The following is a 19,938-nucleotide window of genomic DNA, read 5'->3' as shown; positions in this document are numbered from 1 at the left end:
TTTTAGTTGGACTGTAGTTGCATGTAGGGGTCAGAAGGTGTTTATTAATGTTCTCTAACATTAATTTTGTGCAACTTAATATAAATCACAATTTGAAATCAATGTGCTGAACCAAATACATTATTATTATTTTATTATTTTTGTTATAGTGGATGCTTAATATGATCTAAACCTTATAATATAGGATAAAAACGGATGGCTGTTTAACAAAGATAATCATTTAACAGTTGATAAAATGATCATTATTATTTTGTTAGGAACCTTTTTTTTTTTTTTTTACTAAATTGTTTGCAGTGCTTTCCCAGGCTTTCAACAACAGGAGAATCTTCCTGAAAGCAAATGTTGTACTTTACAGTTTCTCAGTCACATGACAAGCTGTGTTTGTTTTTAAGAAATAAAGGAAAATATCCCAGTGAAGAAAACAACTATTAATATCATTTTTATATGTTATATGCTAACGTTAAGCATAATTAACAATTTGTTGGCAATGCCGAAACAAAACACTGTAACAAAACTTCCTATACATTATATGTCAGTGATTCCTTTTCATTTAGAATCGCATCATCCTGTTCATATTTTAATTTGTCAGCAGAAAAATAAACAGAGGACATGTGACTCCTGCAGCCCACATTGGGTTTGATTAGTTTTTGGATTGTTTGGACCTTTTCCAAAAAACAATACCAAATATACAGTTTTCTGCAACATGTAGCTAAAATGTGGGTGAACTAATTTTAGTGTACTAACACAAGGGTAGTGGAGTTTATTGAACATCACAATCACACTGTAGGCCGTCAGATTGCAGATATCCAGCTGGATAATAGGATTTCACTCTAAATTGAATCACAAACAAAAACCCACTGTTCTGTACATTTATAATTAACATGCCTGGCGTGCCACTGTTGGCCCTTGATTAATGCACTGTATAGTTACAATGGGCACAGTTTCTCAGTAAATTAGCCACTGAACTGGTTAAGATGTCTGAATTCTGTAAGGTAGATGATAAAATCCCAGCACCACGCTGCCTCTTCGGGGTCTTTAAAGCAAAGTCTTAATCATTAACTGCTCAGTTGTCTATATGAGTTAGTTGTAAGTTTCTCTGGATAAAGGAATTGTCACATTTTAGTATTTTTGAAGCTTGAACTTACTCATTTTAACTAAGGAAGGGCTGTTTAAAAAGTGAACTTCATATAACATTTATATAAAATATAAATAAATAAATACAAAAGAGGCGAAATGAAAAACATACAACGTAACAACATTTATTCAGTCGTTTCTTTACTCAGGTATAAAAAATAAACTCCAACCAAAAATTATTTTCAATCACTAAACATTTGTTTAACTGATGCGCCAAGTCTCAAATCAAACACCAAAATCCACCATGATGCACACATCCGGCAATTAAAAACGTCCGTCTGGAAACATAGCAAAAGTTCCGTTTGGTGTCCTAAAGATTTACGTAATTTAAAACACAATCGTTACTTCAAAACATTCACAAGAATATTTAGTTGTCATGCTCTATGTTGAGTCTGGTTTCACTAATAATAAACATACATTTGCCTAAAGCATCAATAGTTGTCCATGCTTAGATTAGAGTATTAAAAACGTCTTAATAGTTTTACAAAAAAAAAAAAAAACAACTAAAAGTATTTATTTAAGGTACAATGAAAACAGATGAAAATGTGCAATTGAGTTGTGATTAATTGTGAGTTAAATCATGACCATTATTAAAAATTTTATTTGATTGACAGCTGTAATTTATCGTCATTCAGCCGAACAACAGGGTGCAAAGCGGAACGAAATAAATTTTCTCCAAAAGCTCTAATGTGCAGTTCTAACATATAACAATTAACAGCCAAGACAGGGAACAAATAGACAGACAGCAGAATAGACAGCAGAAAATATGAAATATTAGAAAATAGAAATATTGCATGTCAGTTTACAGGTTCAAAGGCTAGGCGTAATGCCTGGTAAATAAGCTGTCAAGGTGAATTAGATGTATTGAGAGCAGGGAAAATACATAAATGTCCATTGAGGGGATTTTCCAGGATGGCAGTTGGAAACCTACGCATTAAAGGTTGATTTAGAAGCAGAGTTTTTCATCAAAATGTTCACATATGATTTAACAATCTTTTGATATTCTGCTTTATTTATTTATTTATTTTTTCATTCAATCTTTATTTTTCCCGTCGTCTCCCATTCCAGGTTACACTGTGTCTTAAATATTAAACGTTTAATACTTGCTAATTAACATTCTGGATTTCCTTTCAGGAAAATGTGTGAGTTGTAACAGTGTTGTAAGTATAGAATGACAAAAATAATGACTCATTAGCTTTATATACAAGTAATGGATGAAATCGACGAGATCGGATGAAATCGACGAGATCAGATGGAAAATGGCAGGTCGAGTAGAGATAAAATTCCCCTTCATTTGCTGTATTTAGAGGCAGGCGGTGTAAGCATTTAACCCTCGTTTTAATGTCGAGCCTTTTTGTTATGTCTTATAAATGTGCTATGGCAGCTTGCTATACAATCAAATAAATGCAAAAAAATTCTATGCCAGGCCTAGTGTATATAATATTTCATATGATACAGCATATCAGATAGTATTGTGGCTCAGGCATTACAAATGTGGTTTGAAACATTTGGCTAAAAAATTTGAGCAGATGTTTATGGAATAAATTTTGTACTAAATTTTGTGACAAAATTATATAATAGTTGAACAACCGCATTTAGGCCAAGGGGTATTTTTCTTATTAATGGAATAAGACAAGACAACTTTTTATAACTTAAAACTTGTGTGTGTGTAAAAAAAATAAATAAAAATAAATAAAAAAAAAAATATATATATATATATATATATATATATATATATATATAATCTCCAGAACCTGGATTGACAATTTTATCAGCCATTTGCTGATATTGCTACAAATTCCTGCTGCCAAAAAATTTACAATATACTTTGAGTCATAATACTTTATGCCACACTGCAAAACTGTACTGCCAGTGCTGTACTTCCCAGTGCCTTCTAGTTGATGTGCACTGTTTATACATAATGTGTCATCTCATGTACTTCTGTATTGTCTTATGTTGCACCTTGTTTTATTTCACTGTGTAATGCACCAGCTGTAAAATAGTTGAAATGACAAAGCCACAAACTGGAGCCTCCATTAAAACTAATTAATTATATAATGTAAGAATTTGAAGTTTAAGTCTAAACATTTGTTAAATAACAACACACCCATTATTAGGATTAGATTGTGTAGATGTGCCACACAGGCCCCTGTAAATAAGTGCAGAAATGTAAACCGGTGATTTGAATTACAACTGCAAGGACAAAGCAGAAGTTAAAAAAAATAAAATTAACCAACTTTAATAAATAAAGGGAATAAAATGCAAAATAAAAGTATGGATTATCTGGTAAAGGCTCATACCAAAGTGCTTTATTTTTTTTATCTAATATCAGTGATCCTGTTTATTAATCAGATAATTCCTTGTACTGTGTAACAAAATCTCATGGTACCTGATAAATGGCACTCACCAAAATGACCATGAGGGGGTTGTTTTGTGAACAGCCTTTTTTTTTTTTTTTTTTTACAATCAGTTAAATATTATGTTTCATTTAATGAGACACCTGGAGTGTCGAACAGAACCTATCCAGGTGTGCGTTTGTCCTTGTCCGTGTCCTTCTCCGGTTTACGTATATACGCATGGAACCTATGTCTGGAAAGTCCGGTGGTTTTGGAGGTGTAGCCTGGTTCCCTCGAGACCCGCAGGCTAAATGAGGAAGAGCGTACTGCTGTGGAAATCAGGCAGGGCTCATACATATTGATTCTCATCATATACCAACTAAACATGTTCAGACACTAGGGTCGACACTAGTGTATTAATTTCAGGTTAATGAACCCGTGTGCGGTCTGGTAGATTTGAATCGCTTTAAACAAGAGTGGAAGTCCGTCAGGTTCCGTCTGAGCGTTTACTGCAGTGCAAAAAAAAAAAAAAAAAAAAAAAAAAACTACCACAATGCTACTTCCTCTTTTTGTGAGCATGGAGATCGACTCCAATAAATTTTCTCAGACTAACAGTTTCACATGTGTGCCATGTGTGTGTATTTGGAAGAGGTGAAATGGGCAACAGCAAAAAATACAAATAAAAACACAAATTTGTTTTACTGGAAAAATGTATTTGAAATTATTGAATACCTTTGAATGCAAGTGCGGTACATAATTGTAGATATTTTTTGTTTCATTAACTGAAAAGTATGTCCTTAAATTTGAACATATACATAAAACCACATGCACAGTTTGTTTGCTCAACAAAAGGTCTGGAAGACAAAGAAAAGGGAAGTGTGACATGGTTTTGACATGGGCATGGATGCACCACACTGTGCATATACAAGGTGATCATCTTTGTACTAACCAGATTAAGTAATACGAATTTATAAAATAAAATGACTATGATTTGGTGTGTTATGTAGTGTGTGTGTGTGTGTGTGTTAATGTGTATTCTTGGCATTAGTTGTCATCATTAGAACAGACGTTTCTCATAGCTGAAAGGCAGAAAGAAAAGATACAGTAAATAATACAAACCAAAAAACCCAAACAATATCCATAATGTTGAAGTCATATATTTAGACAAAAGCTGCAATTGCAGAGGTTGACCAGTAGTGGTCACTGCTATTTAACAAATTGCATTGTTTGGCAAATTATTTTGCTATTCAAGGATCAAGGATCGAGATAAAACTACATATCAAAAAGATGGTATGAAAAGAAAAACTTTGACACTTTCATATTTCTCTGTTTTATTAATCAATAAGACTTATCGAATTTCCATAATCGCACCCAAATAGTTAGATCTCCCAAGTTCACAGACTTCAGAGTAATGAATATATGCTTGTAATCTACGGTACACATTATTTGCACATTCCTGTGTTTTTTTTTTTTTTTTTTAGAATTTGTTTGTTTATTCCTAATAAAATCTCTTCTTAATTCTTGCTTGTCATGTCAATATTAGCAAGTTAAAAGTTCCTTCAACTGATATTTATTCTGATAATTACATTTGGGCTTTTGTGATGTAATAATTAAAACATTTCTACACTGATATCCAGTCACATTAACTCGGATTGTATTAAATTTTCCAAACTGCCAATTGCTTTTTCTGTTCCGGTTCCAGTTTACCATCACTAGTTATCATAATTATAACAAAACGTACAAACAGAACAGTTTTTTCCTCCTTATCCGAAACAGGATTCTGCCAACATGTGAATCTATGATGACTTGTGCGGGTGTTTCGAAATCGCCGATATTTACTGCAAGCACAGAAAGCCCCGCCCCCATCCCAAAAATCACGTGCACACAGCTTTTAAGGCTTTCCTGCTTTCAGCCACGATCAAATGGAGAAATGCATTCATATAAAATAAAAGCCATCACCTGTTGGTCAACATGTTTAACATTAGAAAAATTATTTGATAATTTGTTAAATGACTATGGTAACTGTTGCAATTAAACTACGTTTTTTTTTGTCTCCAGCAGTCAGAACTCGGACATGTTCAAACACTTCACGCAGTAAAATAAAAGCCATTCATGTCCAATTAGACAACATTTATAAAGGGATTATAGTGAATGTTTTCTGTACATTACTGTATAATCTGTTAGAAATCCACAAACAGCTGAGTTTTTAAGGAATTGCCACTGCCAGCAATCAGTTCCTGACTGCACATCTTGTATCATAGATTATCGATATCTACTTAAACCATGTGTATTTATCATGTTCTATTTCTATAGATGGGTAAATTAGTTAGTTTTCAATTATTAGATGTTTTTAGAATATGGCGTACTTAATCTTTTATGAGGTATTGAGCTGTATGTATGTGTGTGTACCTGTGCAGCCCATGCACTCCTCCCTCCACCTGAGCGGATACGGTTCTTTTCTCAAATTTCAGATCGCCAGAATACATCATCGCCCTGCGAAAACAAAACAGGCAGAGAGACAGTAAACACTGAATGCCCAGACTTGTACGCCTGCATGTACACAGTTCTCACTTCTGAGTCTCTGCTTGATCGTTTTATATTTAATACTTTGGGTCGGCGGCTGTGTGTGTACCTAAGTTGTGTAAGGCTCTTGGCTCCTATGTCCTGGCAGGAGTGCTGGATTCCAGCATGGAGGTAGGGGACAAACTTATGGACGGAGCCTTTGTCCTGTACAGCGCCCGAGACTCCCTGAGCTACTTTAATCTTATCACACTCGCTGAAAGAGAGATGGACACACCGTGAGGATGAGAATCAAGAACAAACTTAACAGCATGCAGATGGGAGAATCGAGAAGGAGGAGCTGAAATCAAATCAGCAAGTCACATGACATTTAAATGACATCACCACTAGACATTTGAATTTCCCTGCTAGTTTGATGGTAGCTAGCATGCACAAGCCACAACACACAATATACAAAAAACGAGAAAAGCAAACTGAATCACATTGGGATTAAATGGAAAGAAATGGAAATGGTATTTTAATGCACATACAAATGACTAAATTAGTGTGTTACCTGAAATATCTGGTCTGCGATCCCAGGTTCTTATCCATGGCATCAAGTGAGCCCATTCCTCTGTACTTCTTCAGCCGGATGCCATCTGAGAAAAAATACTCGCCTGGAGCTTCACTGGTCGCTGCCATCAACGAGCCCATCATCACTGAGAGAAAAATATACCAACGATCGCATTTAAATATAAGAGTAAAACATTGTCACTGGTTTTTAAAAGATTATCCAAATAGGACGCAATACACCTGAATCAGTTTGCCACACATGTACCCACTAATCAATTACATTTTTAGCAAACAAGTCCTACAACAGTAGACCTTTTCTGCCCTGAGGGCTTTTTTTTTTTTGAATGAAGTGCCTCACCTGTGGATGCCCCAAGTGCCAGGGCCTTGGCGATGTGGCCCACGTTCTGAATGCCGCCGTCTGCGATGACTGGCACGCCGAAGCGCCGTGCATATTCCGACACCTTATACACAGCTGTAGCCTGCGGTCTGCCACATGCCAGTACTGAAAGAGAGAGAAGAAAAAAAAAAATTTCTCTCAACTCCTATTCAGTACCAATAATCCCCACTATACACAACATGCTCTGAGAATTTGTATTGTTAACCGCTTTCCCAGCATGCACTGTGTCAGGATTATTAAAACTCACTAATGGGTGAGGTTTTGAGGAAGTTAAATACAAATCATTGGGTTAGAAACAGCAAAAGTACTTGGGGTGTATTGTACATAAAAGTAAATCATGAACTAATAGATGATTTAACAGCTTCACGTTTAGAAAAAAAAAAACGGAGGGAGGAAAAAAAAAAAAAAAAAAAAAAAGGTAGCACTGTGTGGAAAAAGTGAAGAAATTCATCTAAATGCTGATGACATATAAGTGGATGTACCCCAGCTATATGATGTGATACATATCAAAAGGTATAAGGTTTTAAACAAAAGAAATAAAGTAAAATATCAAAAACTAATGAGTTGAGCAAAGAATTAGATTTGAAAATCTAGAAAACAGTGATGCAGAAACTGGAACTGTATAGCAGGAGGGGGGGGGGGGGTATAACCGAACATAACCATGTATAACCTATGATGCAAATTATAAATACACAATTATGTATTCGTTCCTGGCTTTTCAGAAACCCCGTATAATAGAGCGATAAAACTTGAGGTCGACCGATTCATTGGGCCGATTTTTGCCTTTTTTTTATGAATCAGCATCAGCTGATTGTGCTACAAATTAGACCAATTATTGGGCATGCGCACCTGATGCACACAACCGCACATGTGCGTTCTGCCCCTGCGTAAGAGAACATTACTCTCCCAAACCAACAGGTGGCAGTAGTCTGTATTCGGCATACAAACAGGGAAACCAAAACACTACAACTGTGCATATATAAAGCAATCAGTGTTTACACCTGCTGTGATCATTACTAACAGATGCATGCAGTTCAATTGTCTGCTAAGTTGCAAACACAAGAGCAAGAAAGGCAACATGCGTGTTCCATTTTTTTCCCCCATGTGCTAATTCGCCAAGATAAATAGCTAATCTGAGTTATTTTTCTCATCGACGGGCTCCGCCGCTGCTCAACATGCGGAAACGGCTGAAAAACAGCTGATGCGATCCAAGTCAAGCAAACTGTGGAAAAAACCCCACCGACGCTCAAAAACCACTTAAAATTTCCCGATTGCCGACCGTCAGCTTGGTGTGTCCCGGCCCTAAGTTCTTAACCTTCGCTCTTAAACTTGTCATATATTTCATTGGTTAAATAAGATGCTACAGTAATAGAAATCGAGAATATATTTGAAGAGAGAATGCGAGTAACTTCATTTAACCAGCTTAACCACTTAACCAGCTGTAGTTTGGGCTACAGGTAGGCACAGGGACCAAAACCTGGAGAGGCTTATGTTGTTCGATAAATGTTTCATTTAAGCGATTTTATGTATCATGTCTTATTTATTAACTATTAGATTTCACAAGATAAAGGGAAAAAAAAAAAAAATGAAAAATCAGCCAAATATATCACCATCATATATCGGCTATTGGCTGCTGTGATTTCAAAACAGACGTTGACCAGAGAAAAACCCATCAGTCAGTCTTTACTAGATAACAATGTATAATCTCTCTTCTAATGGTCTGCCAATCAATAGGAAGACAAACACCCTCAGTCTGAACACAAGTGCAACAAAGACATGTGTATGGAATGTCTACATTTAGAGCAAATAAATGTAAAAAAAAAAAAAAAAAAAAAAACAAAACAAAAAAAAAAAAAAAAATTAAATGAAGTACATTCGCTCATCCTTTTTTTTTTTTTTTTTAATATATGCCCCGACATCACAGATGTCACCTGCTCTGTAGCAGGAAAAAACCTAAAATTACTTGGTTATAAAATGATTGGTGCTTACAACTTATTACCATGAGCGCCCTCTTGTGGGCAGAAGAGGCAATTCTGAATTAGTGCTTTTCACTAGAGTAATATTGCCCACTAGTTTTATTGATAGAACAATATTTTGACTAAACGTTTTTCAAATGCCTACTTAATTACATTGTACAGTGTTATATTGCTCAAAAATATCTCTACATTTTAACTGATTGAATTGGATAATGCTTCATTTACTTTTTTGGCATTTGGCAGAAGTCTTTAGCCAGAGCGACTGACTTCTTAATTTAATTTAATTTTTTTATACAACTGAGCAGCTATAGGGCTAATTTAAATTTTTTTTTTAAATCATGATAATCATCATTTAAAATCAAGACCTTCTGATCAAAAGTCTTATATCTTAACCACTGGGCTACCACTTCCCACACAATGCTACATAAGCATTTTCAGAAATACACCACATGCAGTAAAAGTATCTGGGTACATTTTGCTAGAACGCAAAACGGGGGCGGCTTGGATGAAGTGAAAAATGATACAATGAGTTATAACTTGGAACAACTCTGTTGTGTAAGTGGGTTAGATATGCGGCGAGGCTCTCATTTCGGCAAACCGCAAAACATTTTCCTTAAAATAAAAAAAAATAAACTAAAAAACAGTTTCCTTAAATTGCGGTCACACTTTGTCTTAACCACAAGTGCACTTCAAACTGCTCCTCATGATTTGAGTCTGAGAGTTTGCCAAAGACTGACAGGTTAGTCAGATTACAGCAGGGGTTTCACATTCCAGTCCTGGAGAACCACCGCTCGGACCAGATTGACTCATTACTGAAACTTGTGTGTCGAATCCGATGTTTTATTCTAAAAGAAAAAAGAAAAGAAAAAGAAAAGAAAAAGAAAGCCTGTACAAATATAGACAGGACTGGAGCCTGACACCTCTGCAGTATAACAAGCATCCAAAACCCCAAAAACCCAAACACAGCAACTACTACTACTGCTGATGCAGAGCCGTTAGCCAATCAGTGCAGCGGGTTGTGAAAGGGAGGTGGGCAGGAAGAGTAGCACTGAGCCAATAGGAGCCCTGTGTCAGGGAGGAGGGGACGGACTTACTGCAGTATCCTGTTACAGTGGCTGGGGCTTTGGGGCTGTGGAGCTTTATATCAGGAGGAATAGTAAGAGGAGCTAGAGAAAGATTAAACACAGAGCACGGATGAAAGGCATGAAAGAAGAACTAAGGAAAATAAAGCGTTCAAATCATGTGGAGAAAAAGGTTGAATCAAATACAAGTGGATCGCTGGTGGAGAGAGAGAGACGTAGAGCAAACGAATGGGGGACTAAGGCTGATACAAAATAAAAAATAGGGAAAGACAAAAACGGGAACAAATAAAGGTGCCTTTGAAAGTGAAGACTGGCTTGTATGGTCCCATCCTTCTCAACTTTTTTTTTTTTTTTTTTTGCAGAGTGAGAAGAGCACTTTAGGAGAGAGGCAGGATTTGTTGCCATGCTGCATGTTTTATTATTCAAAAACTCAAATTTCTTTCTTTCTATTTTCTATTTTTCATTTGGTATGTAGGCTGTGCTCATGTTAAATTGCCTCCACTGCTCAGACACATCTTGATGCTGAAACTATAGCACAGCTAAAGTTTCCACACTACACCCATCAGCTAAGAGCTATTCTGGCTGTTTTGCCTCGCAAAGATTTCAGGGCAAACAAAGACTGGGCCACATATTTCAGCTTTCACCTGACCAGATGATTCGCTAATAGATTTGTGATTTATGCAGTCCATCACGCTCTTATTATACTTATTTCACAGGTATGATGGATCAGTCAATCCCTCAATAATAATTACACAAAAACGCTTAGACACTTGGATTCATGTGATACTAAAATAGTAAAATACATGACAGTCATTTGTCAGTGTACCAGATCCAAAGTGTACCAGAATGATAATGTTGCCCCAAAGGGACTAAATGGAACACTCGAACATCACAGGATAATGGACAATTTGGGTTTCACGGTGGTTAATCAGCTCAGAATAAGGAGCGGATTTAGGTTTTGGAAGTAACAGAAAGATTGTTGATGTGTATGATTGATGGACTCGCCTTCCTGTGTGATACAGATGGAGCCACTGCCCATGCCCACTCTCAGAGCGTCCGCACCGGCATCGATAAGATTCTTCGTCTGAGCTGCTGTTACCACTGAGAAAAAAAGAGAAAAAGAAAGAATGTGTTCAGAAGAAAATTCATTTTTTTTGTTTAGAAACATACCAATTTTTTTTTTTTATAACTTATTTATATCCTATTGTTATTGTAGAACAGCATCAAGCGTGGCACATTTGTGACCTCTAGTGGTTATAATGCACTAATGCAATTTATGACTGCACCTTGGAATGTAAACCTTGCTCTCTAGTTTGAGTTCTGATTTTGAGTTCCCTTTTCAGTCCCTCATGAACATCCTTAGGATAACTATTATATTACACACACTTCTCTATTATACCTCCATAAAACTATTCCATTATTCACATAAATAAATACACCATCAACAAACGTATTCGAACATCAGACTTTTTCCAGCCATAAAATTTTACCGTCAGTTAAACTCCGAGCACTTTTAATAGTTAACTGCACTCAAGTGGATATTCTGAAACCTTCCAAATGTGTTAATTAATTAAGTAACATAAGAGTGACTGCAAACTATTAATAGTGTTTAATTGTGATCATGGCAACCATGTTCTAAAACATCACAGGTCCTAATTTAAGAGCTGTGACTTTAGATTACAAGTTTTTACGAAATCGTGGATTTCAGTGAAGCAGGAACACCGCACACCATCCCTGAAACAGATCAAGTGAAGTGTAAGCGTATGCTCAAGGGTGTGTGTTGAGTGACTCCTACCGTTGCCTCCGATAACCTGCAGGTTGGGGTATTTCTCCTTGATGTACTTGATCATGTTGATCTGGAAAATGGAGTTTCCTTGAGAAGAGTCCTGTTTGAAACAAACCAAGCAATTAGGTGGGAAATAAAAATAAATAAATAAAGACAAGAAAAATGAACACAAGGGCACATGGGCACTCACCAGGATGACCACATCTACGCCAGCTTGCACGAGCAGGTCGAGTCTGTATTTGTCGTCGTTGTGTGTTCCTATCGCAGCGCCGCACAACAGCTGCTTGCGAGGGTCTTTGGAGGCCAGAGGGAAATCTCGGTTCTTCTTCAGGTCTGTGCGAGCAATGATGGACACCAAGCAGCCCTCCTCGTTTACGATGGGCAGTTTGCCTGAGGGAATTTCAGGTAAACGTTGCTAGAAACGCAAATCACTTTCGCCCACTACATATCAGTGAACTGCTGCCATATTTTCACAACCGTAAAGAAATGTTTATGAAGCTCCTTCAGCTGATACCAAAGATCCTGCAACACCCACTAACATTAATTACCTTGCTATAATACAATACTTACCAATTACATGACCTTCATAAACCCATAGCAGTGTTTGAGGAAATTCTATATTTAATAAAAATAGTTCAGAAAGAGAGAGATCAGAAAGATGGCGAGATCAGAAAGATCTCGAGAATGCGACTAAATGCACGCCATTGTGCAAAATTCTTAATACAGCAAAAACATGTAAATAAGATTTTCATTTAGGATTTATTTGTTACAACATTAAAATTCATAAATGAAATTCACTCCACATAATTTATTCTTATAATTGTATTACTTTATTTTAGGTTCGATCAGACATTGTCTTATTTTACTACAAATTGGTAAAGATCAGTAAAATGTACTGAACGCAGGTATGGTTTTTATAATGACTTCATGAGGATGAACTGTGTATTTATATTTGATTTTCCAAAAAAAATAAGGATTTTGTTTCTCAGGGAACAAAACAGTGGAACCTTAAGAGGACAAAAACAACTTAAATATATAAAGTATGTATGGAAAGTGGTATAAAATTATTTAACAAAAAAAAAATAATGCAGCATTCAGAACATTAAAAACAAAGTGCACATGCGTTTATTAATTTACATTTCGAAACAGAAGACAGTAAACAAATGCAAACTTGTTATTTTACCTTTTTTACTCCTCTGAAGGATCTCATTAGCTTCCTTTAGCGTCACACCGGCGGGAGCCACTACAAGATCCTCCATTTTCGTCATCACCTACCGACATTAAACACAGAAATGTGGGTGAACCTTCATACAACACAGTCTCAATGTACAAAAGGGTTTAAAGTCAATCTTATGCCTTTTGTTAAACATGTATCTTCTTACGGTTAAATCCCTGCTTACCTCGCTGAGCGGGAGTTCATGTTCCTCCTCTTTGAGGAAGTCGATGTCTCGGGATGAGATGATGCCTACAAGGCGTCCTCCCATCTGTCCGTTGTCTGTGATGGGAATGCCGCAGAAGCCGTGACGCGCTTTCGCCTGAAAAACGTCTCTCACGCGCTCGTTGGGACTCATCACCACAGGATCTGTAATGAAACCCTGCTCGTATCTCTGAGAGATGTGGCGGGGTAGAAGAAGAAAATGTCCAATGGGTAAAAGTGTGTATGAGTAGGGAAAAGGAGCAATAATAATAATAATAAATACCACCAGTTAAGACTAAGTAATATCCTTACTATGTGACAGGGTATAACAGGGTTGTCATGGAAACCAGTTCTTATTGTTCAAAGTGGTTTTGCACTATTTCTCACCCAGCTCTCATCATCAGAGTATCTGAATATAAAATGTCGCTTTAAGCTTCTTTAAACGCAAATGTGGCCGACCAACCCAATCACATAGTGTCTTTCCTCTGTTCACGTAAGGAACCGTAAACAGTCGTGACCGGAAGGCTGAACAGAAGAGAGCCACTAAATGATTTCCACTTTTGACATTGATAATATACAAGGAACACTGGTTTCATTTCATTTGAAACCATTTTTGTAATATCTAAATGCCTCAAACATTGTGTTTATAATATGTATTTTTTTGCACATCATATATCATTTTACCTACCATTAAAATCAGTCTACACCCTTCAGTAGAATCAGGCATTTCAGGTAAGTGTCCACTACTTATTTCTAAGATAAGTAACTATAAAATAATTTACTATTTTGGCAAAAGAAAATAGGTCTATTTTCCAAACTGCTTTATATGGAAAATAAAGTATCAGTTTGTTTTCCTCCCCTTAAATCAGGGGTCTTTAAACTAAGGGCATCTGTAGATGAAATACACCAAATAACTATTGAGTGTCGCAATCACATGCTCCTAAGGCAGTTGGTCAGATGTACTTAATCGTACGGAATGTCAAATTCTTGAAGATATGTGTGAAAGAGAAGGAGGGCAGTGGAGTGGTGCGGTTGCAGGGAGAAGAGGTGGAGAAGGTGGAGGAGTTTAAGTACCTGGAATCAACAGTGCAAAGGATGTTTTGGAGACAAGGTGAGTGAGGTTAGATTGAGATGGTTTGGACATGTGCAGAGGAGGGACATGGGGTATATCGCTAGGAGAATGCTGAAGATGGAGCTGCCAGGAAGGAGGAAAAGAGGAAGGCCAAGGAGGAGGTTAGGGATGTTGTGAGGGAAGACATGCAGGTGATTGGTTTGCAAGAGGCAGATGTAGAGGACAGAATAGTATAGAGACTGATGATCCACTGTAGAGACCCCTAATGGGAGCAGTGGAAAGAAGCAGAATAATAGTTTTTGATTTCTTTTTTTATTAGTACAGCCATGCGTCCCGAGACAGAACAATTATTTTTGCACCTGCCCCCAGCAGAAAAAGTTTGCTTTAAATAAAAAATAAATTGTCAACGAATAACCGTGTGTTACGGTACACCGTCCCATCGCTCATCCCTCCCCTCACAGAGAAACGACGCTTGAAGCACAGTGAACCCGCTGCGAGTGTGCAGGTAACATGAGAGGAGAGATTTACCTTGACCTTTCTCACTTCATTAGCCTGGAATTCTGGTGTGCAGTTATGGTGGATGAAGCCGATCCCACCAGTGAGCTGAAGACCACAGAGCAAACAGTTCACAGTTGACACAATTAGGGCAAAACTAAATATACAAGTGAAAATAAAGACAGATTTCTTAAAATACTTAATTTGTAATAAATTAAAGTAATAAATAAAGTAATTTGTTTCCATTTTAGAAAAATTTACATTTTACAAATTGCATACAAGAATATCGGTGAAAACTAAACTCATGTAGTGCATTCAATTAGCAAAAAAAAAAAAAAAAAAAAAAAAAATCATACATTACTTTATATAAATAAATAAAAAAATAAATAAAAAAAATACAAAAAGTAAGTGCATGGTGAACGGTGTTTTCTTTATAATTTAGTTAAAAATCATCCCAAAATCTCTGCAAACTGTCCTTTTCTTTGGCCTGTATCTATAGGAAGACAGTTTCGCTGCATAAAAAAACGTTTTCCTAATTTTTTTGATTAAAGATTTTTTTCCTCACAATTTCCAGGTTATTCCTCGCAATTCTGACTCCCCACCCCCCACAATTTTGACCTTTTTTCCTTAGAATTCAGAAATTTCTGGTGCATCCACTGCTAACCATAGTTGGCCTGAAGTTTGAAGCTGTTTGTGTATGAACGAGGCTCCTCTGCTTCATGTCTTGTTCTGTCTCCTCCAGAGGATGGACAGAGCTCCAGGGTTTGGAGACTTAGTTTGATACCATGCGATTGATAACATGCGATTCTATTGATTGTAGCCTATTTAATTTTCAATGTGTAAAGCTTTCACCTCAGAGTGGGTGACTGCTCAATTGGCTAAAAAAAAAGGAATGAAGTTGGAATTGTGTGATAGTCAGATTTAGTCACTTTTTTAAAGGCAAAAACAGGCTTCTATATGAATCTTCTCCTCGCCCCTTGCTGTTTTCTCCTTGTTTATTTTTTTTAATAACGGTCCGTGCGGGAAATAATGCTCCTTATGCATTTAAATGGACTAAACGAAGGATCGAGGCAAATAATTTGCATTTGATTTTTTTTTTGTATTCGAATTACTCAAGAATCGTTTCAGCCCTAGAACACAATATCCGCATCATGGTTATTAAAGGGATATTTCTGACAATTAAATCTCAATAAACCACAGGTGTTTAATGTGATCTCTTTCTCTTTAATATAGTGATGTCATTCACATAAGCAGATTTGTGTCTGTTTTACTTACAGCCATAGCGATAGCCATGCCCGACTCGGTGACCGTGTCCATGGGAGAGGACACCAGCGGCGTCTTCAGAGTGATCTGTTTGGTCAGGGCTGATGTCAAGTCCTACAGAGAAAATGCATGTGAATATACAAAATGACAATTCTTATATTATATAAACACATGTCCTGTTCTAGTGCCTTTAATGTAGAGTTTGGCAGTTTTGTAACCACAATATATGTGAGTGTGTAATGTAACCCAAATAGCCGAACAATGGCTTTTGTCTTTAGAAAACAAGTTCTAACTGTGGCACTAACAGACAGATCTGTCTATAAAACACTTTACTGTGCTCCAATACATATTACCTAAACTAGACGTGCTGAAAATTTTTTTGTTTTACTTACCACTTGGTCAGCTGTAAAGTCAATATAGCCTGGAAGAACCAAGAAGTCACTGTAAGGGAAAAACAAAAAAAAATTGCATCGCGTCAAACAAACACGGAAATTAAACTGTATTTTAAATGCCAGCGCAGTGTCGAGACAACAAATCAAAATGATTTTACCCCAACGAGCTCAAACTACCATCCTGTAATTTACATAAACATAACACTACAACTGTACAGCATTGTTTTTGTAATCATTTAGTTCTTCACTGCTGAATTCTTAAACCTGATTGCATATAGTTTATATAGTGAATTCATTCACACCAACGTTTATAGTGAAAATTATAAAAATGTGTAATTCAACACAGAAAATCACTTCGGTGTTGATATGGTGACCCTCCTGTCAGTGTAGTTGGCAGTTCTCTTATGAATCACATGGTGTTCACAATTTGTTCGCTGTACGCCCTGTCCCGTATGCCCCTTTGGAGAACATTCTACAAATCTACCACAAACAGTAAAAGCCGTCCAGTTCTCCAGAAACTATGTTAATTACTTTCTTATTACAATGTGTATTACTAATAATATTCACTAGCCATATCACCGATTGCTGCTAAAGTAATCCCAGTGATGTTTTAATAAAAGACAGTTTTAGGCAATTGTTAAAGTAAAATTGGAAAACTGGGCAGTTCTGAGAGAAAGAAATGAAGAATCTAGAGCCTATAATAAAAGCTATGTTTGGCCACTATGTCCTGCTGCAGCCCTTTGAGACTGGCGTCAAAGTCGACACAAGCTGCTGGAGCTCGATTTTCACATGTGGGATGAGCAAGTTGTTTGGGTTTCTAAATTCTCCCAGTCGTGTGGTTTTTTGAGCGCTAAGCATTAGACTGGATGGCGTAGCCACAGGGTGTAACCATGTTAAGTTTATACATTAGGGGTCACCATCTGGCAGACTCCAGTGAACTTAAAACTACAAGGCAAAAACAAGACAGACTGTGCGAGAGGCTGTTTTTCCCCGAACGTGGCACTGCACACCTTGAGCATGTTCGGTTCAACATATAGCTGTGAGTCAGCATTCTGAACACTTATCAAAAGTAAATACAGGTTAAGAATGACCAATAAACATTTACATTCCAGTTTGAGGATTGCACTGACACTATTTTCCCAAGATTCAAAGTAATATCTGGAAAGGCGAGATATTACTGAGTGAAGTTCTCAGACAACATATGCAAATTAACATGAAAGTAATGTGATTTATTTCCCCCAAATCAATAGGTTTTATGCTTCTATCTTTAAGTTCAACTCAGTTCAGCATAACTGACTATTGTATTTAATTTTCATTTAAGGTTACTTAAATTTTTATGGACTAAAAGGAACTGTACAAATTAATAGATAAAGGGTTTCTTGCACTTTTTTTTTTTTAATTGGCAAATTTACATTTTGCCTGTTTGTGTTTATTGTTGATACTTTACCAATGCAATTGAAGCATAGAAGAGAGCCATGGTTCAATTAGTGTGGTACAGACAATATGTGTGAAATTAAAATGAGTTTTGTTTTTTGAACCATTGAGGTACGTGTTCATTACATATGATCTGTGATCTCAGTTCAGCAGAAACAAAAGCACTTTCTTTTATAAATCTTTTATTTATTCATTTATAATGTGTCCAATAGAAATGTCTAAATTAAATTCTTTAGTCTGGCAGGTATTTAGGTATATAATTGTCCAGACCTCACTTGGCGAGGAGGATTCAATTTCTAGACCTCAAGCAATTTTGGTTAAAGACCTCTGGTGAACATCGACACTAAAAGTAAAAGTGTCTGGAACACCTTGTATCTGAGCCTCTAACCCCTGAAGCTCTTTCTGGAATAAACCAACCACTGCTGGAATGTGTAACCTAAAACCGAGCAGTGTCACTGTAAGGGGTGGCGTAAAGTAATCATTTTGAAAGTCAATTACTGCCTTTAGTGTGCTTTGGCAAGCTTAGATTTTTGGAACTGACCATTTAAACAAGTCTTGGTTTATAAAAAGAAATGTATGCAGGTCAACTGAAAGAATTGGCACATCAGGTAAAGTGTTCAACAATTGAACACACCAAAAATGGCACTCTTAAATGGGCCAGGATGTTTAAAGATATCCCAGTGGGATCATTTTATACTTTTATAAGCCATTATAAAGGAGTGGAGGCTTGAAAGTGATATGTTCGGTATAATGTAATCACAGCGTGCAGCGTTCAATAGCACCATAAGTTTCCGTCCTGTTGTTCAACACAGGAGGTGATAAACAGAAAGACTGAATGTGTATCTAATGCATTACAGTCTGTTCTTCTTGTGGGTAATTTATATTAAGCATAATTTGCGCCTGCTTACACTGGAAGATTTTACAAGTGACTCGTGCATTCAAATGTGACTACTTCGTAAACGTTTCTATTCGTTTTGTGTTTATGAACGCTGCACTGTAAGAACCCAGTCTAGCGGAATGTATTGAATGTTCCATGCTGCATGTTGGGCAGAATAAACCGGCTGCTACGTACTTGTACGTGAGGCCATCACCGCATCCGAAGAGCTGCTGTCCGGTCAGACCATCTTCAGGCACGTAGCCGGTCTGTCCACTAATCAGGTAGTCCGCCATTGCGCAAGGAATCGCGGCGAAAACCCAGTCGAAGAAGCGTTTAGAGATGTGAGACGCGTCCCGATACGAGACAGCAGGGTCACGTCTAACTTGAGCCGGCACACGGATCACTCACAATCTGGAAGATAGCACTGGAATTGAGGTTTTGTTACCGGATTGTGTTGCTGGATCGCCGTTACCGGGAAACAGGCATTATTTTGACACCAGTTCACCAGGTTTAGGGCCGGCCTCGGCGCCGTGGTGCCAGCTACAAGCGCACGTGTCTGTCTGAACCGCGACCTTGTGTTCCGCGGGTATAAATAAGATACGACTTTGCGTCATTTCCGGGTTGAAAATCCCGCCCCGATTTCAAAACGCAGAGTCCCTGTGTAGCGTGGCCAAATTGAGACACGGTTTGTACCGCAGGATTTGGCGACTTGCTAAACATTTTTAGCGCCAACAAACCTAAATGTGGCTGCCCGGGACCCCCATCCAGCTCCCAGCTCACACCACTGGCGCTCATATATATGGGATAGACCGCGCTTTCATTCAATACCCGGCACGGTTACACATCTGACCAATCACTGATCACTACTCCTTCCTAACAACCAATCACTGATCATCATATGTCTGTCCCGCCTCCACACTGCTTTATTCTTTATATAGAAATAAATAAGGAACATCCTTTCCTTTATGATCACTCACATTTCATGGTTAATCACTGCTTATTTTGTGCATACTCGATAAAAAATGAAGTGTTTGTAAATGCAAAATGTTTAGCATTTTTATACTAAACATTTATTTCATCCTATAAAAAGTAAATTATTGGAAAAAAATAATCCTGTTCTGATAGATCTGTATTTTGTGCAATTTTATTCCAATAGAAGTGAAATTTTTTTCCTCTACATGCCTAATTTGTCATTTATTACATCA

The 19,938-nt window shown here is 37.1% G+C and overlaps 1 protein-coding gene across 3 annotated transcripts; it reads right to left on the bottom strand.

Moving 5' to 3' along the window:
- Positions 1-4,162: 4,162 nt before the first annotated feature.
- Positions 4,163-19,329, bottom strand: impdh2 (IMP (inosine 5'-monophosphate) dehydrogenase 2). Of its 3 annotated transcripts, XM_046871465.1 has the most exons (16): positions 18,929-19,329; positions 16,423-16,471; positions 16,043-16,144; positions 14,801-14,875; positions 13,184-13,390; positions 12,967-13,054; positions 12,354-12,398; positions 11,974-12,173; positions 11,793-11,883; positions 11,003-11,098; positions 10,010-10,081; positions 6,901-7,044; positions 6,544-6,688; positions 6,103-6,246; positions 5,880-5,963; positions 4,163-4,549 (listed from the first exon to the last, which is right to left on the bottom strand). In XM_046871465.1, the coding sequence occupies exons 1-16, from the start codon at positions 19,024-19,026 to the stop codon at positions 4,528-4,530; spliced, it is 1,662 nt and encodes a 553-aa protein (XP_046727421.1). In that variant the 5' UTR covers positions 19,027-19,329; the 3' UTR covers positions 4,163-4,527. The 3 variants fall into 3 exon arrangements, with proteins under 3 accessions (XP_046727421.1, XP_046727422.1, XP_046727423.1); XM_046871466.1 differs by lacking the exon at positions 12,354-12,398 and having other exon boundaries at positions 18,929-19,325; XM_046871467.1 differs by lacking the exons at positions 10,010-10,081; positions 12,354-12,398 and having other exon boundaries at positions 18,929-19,322.
- Between the last annotated feature and the right edge of the window lie 609 nt (positions 19,330-19,938).

The sequence above is a fragment of the Silurus meridionalis genome, chromosome 17 (genome assembly GCF_014805685.1).
Source record: "Silurus meridionalis isolate SWU-2019-XX chromosome 17, ASM1480568v1, whole genome shotgun sequence".
NCBI classification, from domain to species: Eukaryota; Metazoa; Chordata; class Actinopteri; order Siluriformes; family Siluridae; genus Silurus; species Silurus meridionalis.
Note: the sequence above shows the minus strand (reverse complement) of the source record. Positions and strands in the feature narration are given on the sequence as shown.

Excerpts from the sequence above, each read along its gene's own strand:
- impdh2 (XM_046871465.1), bottom strand. The coding sequence starts at position 19,026 with ATGGCGGACTACCTGATTAGTGGACAGACCGGCTACGTGCCTGAAGAT. Across the intron at positions 6,689-6,900 it reads GGCACTTGGGGCATCCACAG|TGATGATGGGCTCGTTGATG; the intron begins GTGAGGCACTTC and ends TTTTTCTCTCAG. Across the intron at positions 6,247-6,543 it reads TCGCAGACCAGATATTTCAG|CGAGTGTGATAAGATTAAAG; the intron begins GTAACACACTAA and ends TCTCTCTTTCAG.